Source organism: Anabrus simplex, chromosome 13, assembly GCF_040414725.1.
Source record: "Anabrus simplex isolate iqAnaSimp1 chromosome 13, ASM4041472v1, whole genome shotgun sequence".
NCBI lineage: Eukaryota > Metazoa > Arthropoda > Insecta > Orthoptera > Tettigoniidae > Anabrus > Anabrus simplex.
In genome coordinates this window covers 99353647-99358882 of record NC_090277.1, presented here as the reverse complement: position 1 = coordinate 99358882, position 5236 = coordinate 99353647, and the positions used below count along the sequence as shown (strand labels likewise).

The window sequence follows — 5236 nt, the reverse complement described above, 5'->3', positions numbered from 1 at the left end:
AGCCCTATTGTTAGACACAATGCAAGCTCTATCAGTCACAACAGGACATTTGCCCAGCCAATAGCAACACAAAAAATTGTTGCATTTCACCAATTTACACAGTCTTGGTTTACATTTTTCTATTTAGGCCCCTATGTAAGTTGCTTTTGCTGGCGAGACCTACTGTTTACAGTGCACAGTGTCATTTACTTTCATTGATCTGTCTCAGTCTTATCCTTGGCTTTTACAATATGAAAGTGACTTAAGGTATAAGCGATGCTAGTAATAACATTCCTTATGCAGCCAGTCCTGTTATGGTGTGAAAATATTGCTCATATGGGCAGTTGGTGCATGCATTTCGGTGAGTTTGGCAGACTGATATGTAATAGCAACTTCTGGCTCAGTGAGGAAAGCAACAGGAAACTACATCCCTCCTCAGTTTCATAGTATGCCTCTTCAGTTATGCCTAGGTCATCTATGACAGCTAATGGTGCAGCCGTTGAGAATCCAACCGGCCTTCAGGCTAAGGACAGAACACACACATTTAAGTAAGAATACTTCTTGGGGTGAGTGGTGGGTTCTTGGCAAGCAAAAAGGAAGGATCCTTTCTTTCTGATACTTAAGATATTGCTACACATCATTTTTCTTTGCCTTTTCTTTCTTAACAAATGAACATTGGGTGCGGAAGCTCCACAGCATTCAAAATAGTGTAGGCCTACATGTATTATTTTATTACCACTGGTCTCTGTACAGTTTACCTCTAGGCACTTTTTTTTTTACAATTTCCTTTACGTCGCACCGACACAAATAGGTCTTATGGCAACGATGGGATAGGAAAGGCGTAGGAATAGGAAGGAAGCAGCCGTGGCCTTAAGTAAGGTAGGTACAGCTCCAGCATTTGCCTGGTGTGAAAATGTGAAACCATCTGCAGGGCTGCCAACAGTGGAGTTTGAAACCACCATCTCCCGGATGTAAACTCACAGGTGCGTGTCCCTAACTCCAACGGCCAACTCGCTCGGGCCTCTAGGCACTTTCAGCCATGATACAATTTACGGAAGTTTTACCTAACACCCTAACCACTTTAAAGATAACTAGTATACACTAACATAGCACAATGGGACTATTCGCAGTCAGAGAATGACAACCAAATGATTAAGATAGATGAGTTTTCTGTTCTCGTTCTGTTCAATAATATAAAATAAATGGCATGCTATACTGGACTGAACACATGATTCCAACAAATTTTACCTCTGGAATAATTCAACACTACATCATCACACAGTATCGACATAACTACGAAGGAGGAAAGCGTTTCAGAAGCTGATTAATTTGCTTGTGACCTAAATTTTTAGTTCCTATAATCATTTCACCTTTCCTCTCTCTTTCCTCCTTCTTAAATTTATTATCCAAGTAGTCTTTGTAACACTTCTTAAATACTTGGGCTTCCTTTCCACATACAGCTTCATTAAAATCATTCTTCTTGAGACAAACGAAGAGTAGTGACATTTCCTGCAAGCAAGCAACAGAATGAGTTTTTTCTCCTTTTCCTGACACTGATGTTTTCAGCCTCAACGGCAATAATTCTTGAAATTCAAATGGCTCCCGGGCAGGCCTTCTGCCTTGTTTCACTAATAAACAACTACTTGGTCTCATACTGGATTATTAATGATCTCTTCACCTGAAACACCAAAGAAAGAAGAATCATTTATATTAACTTCATATTACATCCTCTGTAATTTAACATGCAGAAATACATATATTTTTACTCAGATATAATATTATTATTCTTCTATACTATCCATGTTTTTAGGTTAAGGAAAATATAGGACTACAATGCAATTTAATTTGATATGGTGGAAAATATAAAACCTATTTTAATATTGCATTTATCTGAACATAAGAGATAGTTGGGTGGTAGAATAGCTATTATACACGTGCCGCTTCCCTTAAAAGGTTAACTTCGTTAATTATCAAAGACCAGCACTACTCGAGTACATGACCATATTTGAAGATATTTCGCTACTGATTGAACAACGAGCACTTACACAATTACAAAAATGTTTTAATCTCTCAGAGTAATAATTAATTTCCCGATTAATTCTCACTCTTCCCAAAAAGACAGACTTTTTCTCTTTACGCACAATGTTTACCCACGGTTTACCCAATCATTGGCTTCATCAATGCGTGAAAAATGATGCCAACTTGATGCCAACATATCGGTCACTTTCACGTAGAAACATTATTTAATCCTAAATGAAAACATTAGCAGACTTCTTTAAAAGAGTATGATAACATTCTTTAAATATTACTGAAATAGTTGCAGTCCAATTCTTTTATTAAACAATTCACTCTCGTTGCCGATATTTGGCCAGATTGTTTTGTATCAAAATAGCGTGGGCTTTTCAAAATTCGTGCAATCGCATACAATTGGTGTTATTGGCTTAAGGTAATCCAGTTATTCCTGAATATTTCTGAATATTTCTTTCTTTCTAAGTAAATACATTAGATGATAAGAAAGTCAGATGCAGAGGCTACTCTTTTATTCATAAACAATGTACTAATATTTTGTTGTTGTTGAAGAGTATTGTAATTTAAATGTTTATTGAATTTCATTGTCAAAATGGAACAGGAAGAATTCATATGAGTAACAATACCATTTGCTTATTCCAGGCTACATCCGTAAGGAATATGAATTTCTCTAACAGACCATCAGAACTGGAAAGTGATGATAGAGTTTTAGAAGCAATCAAGCAAGGCATTATGTCGAGAGATATACAGATCCAGGTTAGAGTTTTAGTTTCATAGTATTAAATATTTAAAAATTAAAAGTAAAACCTAGCTATGTTATCAATCAATCAATTACTCAATCAATCATCTGAATTTAGGGCTGTCACCAAGGTGACAGATTCCCTATCAATTGTTTACCTCGCCTTTTCATAACCCGGCTTTACTCGCTAGGTCTTAACGTGCGCCATTACTTGCCAATGAGCGCAGCACTCACCTTTATGTTTAAAAGGCCATAATGTGTCCACGTAAAGATGGTGGCATTTTTAATATATCAATTTGAGATATTTATTTAAGAACACGAGCGAGAGGAGTGGATGCGTGTGTTAACGTGCTGCGGCTATGGAGCTAAGATCTGCATTCGGGAGATGTGTGGGTTCGAACTCCACTGCTGGCTGTCCTGAGATTGGTTTTTTATGGTTTCTCATTTTCACAAGTCAGTTCCTATTCATAGGCCACAGCCAATTCCTTCCACCTCCTTACCCAATTTCATTCACTATCATCCATTTCATCTTCATTAGCTCCTCAGCTGAGTTGGCAACAGGAAGGGCATCCAGCTGTAAAACATGCAATATAAATTCATCTCATCTCATCCCCGACCCTGTATCAAGAAACGGGACTAGGGGGTAGACAAAACAATTTATTTAGGAACACAAATACTTAAATTTAAATAAATTTGAGATAGGAGTATGCTCAGTATGAACTAAATAATGTGACCATACAATCCAGCTTAACAGGAAACACATTTTACACAGTCAGTCTTCACTTCTGTTTCTTTCAGTATTTTTTCCTGGAATACAGTTTCTGGGTTCAAACATTTGTAGCTGGACCATGGAGGCCCTGCTTAGTAATTCCATCCTTTCCTAAAATGAATGAAGTACAGATTTCAATCAATGAAAGTGTCTCTTTTTCCTCAGAACTTGCAGACACTCTGTTTCAGTGTTAAAATCATTTTCGTAAACTTATCTGTTTCATTACCATCACTTTTGGTGTTCATGTCCACTTCCTCCAACGTTTCACCCAACCACTAAATTATCTGATCAGTAGATGGCATTATAACTTGTGTAAATTCACTAACAACAGTCACATTATAAACATTTCACATTTAACACAAGCATAAGACAAACAGAGACATATTACAGTGCGTAAAATTGAGTAGCACTGTTACTCGCTACTGAGCTACCGCTCATCAAACATGCACTGTCGCGCCTAATAATGGATTGAGGGTCTCCAGTTTCAAAGATGATGGAAATGACTGACACCTCCCCTTCCTAACAATCTGTTTGAAAGGTATATGGAGTTTCAAATGTATAAGTGTTGTAATATTCCAACAACAATATACTACAGAGGTGAGCACCACGCTCACCATGGGAGTAACCACAGGTTAAATGTTTCAAAGAATTACAAAATTCATTGAACATTTGCCTTGATGAATTATTTCAGTCCCTTACCCCTCAACCCATACATGAAAATTTGCCCCAATTTGTCCTCTTGAATTCCAAATTTATCTTCATATAAGATGCCATCTCTCCACTAACAGCTCAGTCTTCCAAAGATGATGAAGAGTTTTCCTTTAAGCAATCATTGGTTTACATAGCACATGTGAAATATGGTGCCAACATGACTTATGGATTTCCCTAATGCAGAAACATTTAATCCTAAATGAACGTATTATCAGTTTTCTTTCAAAGATCATTATTCAAAAACAACATTCTCTAAATATTACAGTAAGAGTTAGTAAGAGCGGAGGTGGAGGCAGAAGTGTCCATTAATGTACATGTATAATGCGATTGAATGTGATTTCAATGTGTATAAGTGCTAGGCGTCAGTCTATAACAGTGCTTTTAACTGCGCTTAATCGTGTATATCATTCAGTATAAGGGAATTCTTTAAAATACGTAAATGTGGAACAGGTAACTGCCATCACAACAATGCAAATTTCAAAGTGATATATTTTCTAAAACTACGGCGCTTTATTTGTATGTAAGTACACTAGCAATATTTAAGGCACAAGTGGATATATTGGTATTTACGAATTAAATTTATAGGCCACAAGAAACGATATCGTAAACCGATCAGGTTAGAACATAAGAGTCGCTAAAAGTCAGTCACCATTCTCACGGAAGTCACGGTCAACTAGATTCACCGAACGCTGAAAAAAAAAAAATGCCTGACGTAGAGGTACAGAGTGATCTAGTGGAGCCTTGCAGAATATGTAGGCGTAGTTTTGAAGACGATGAGGACTCGGTGGAATGTGAAGCATGTGAGAAATGGGACCACAGGAAGTGTGTGGGTTTGACTCAAGGCGAATTTGACACACTTAAAAGGGCTAACTGTAAACTCACATGGTTATGTAACAAGTGTAAACCAAAAATGAGACAAACGGAGGATCAAGAAGTATTTATTCACAAACTTGTAAGATCCATGGAGTCTATGCAATCTGCTATAGAGCATATGCAACAATATATGGAGA

The 5236-nt window shown here is 37.1% G+C and overlaps 1 protein-coding gene across 1 annotated transcript; it reads right to left on the bottom strand.

Annotated features, from left to right (window-relative positions):
- Nucleotides 1-670: 670 nt before the first annotated feature.
- Nucleotides 671-2156, bottom strand: LOC136885090 (small ribosomal subunit protein mS37). The gene is made up of 2 exons (XM_067157533.2): nt 2025-2156; nt 671-1657 (listed from the first exon to the last, which is right to left on the bottom strand). Exon 2 carries the CDS (start codon nt 1630-1632, stop codon nt 1273-1275), a length of 360 nt encoding a protein of 119 aa, XP_067013634.1. The 5' UTR covers nt 1633-1657; nt 2025-2156; the 3' UTR covers nt 671-1272.
- Nucleotides 2157-5236: the final 3080 nt, after the last annotated feature.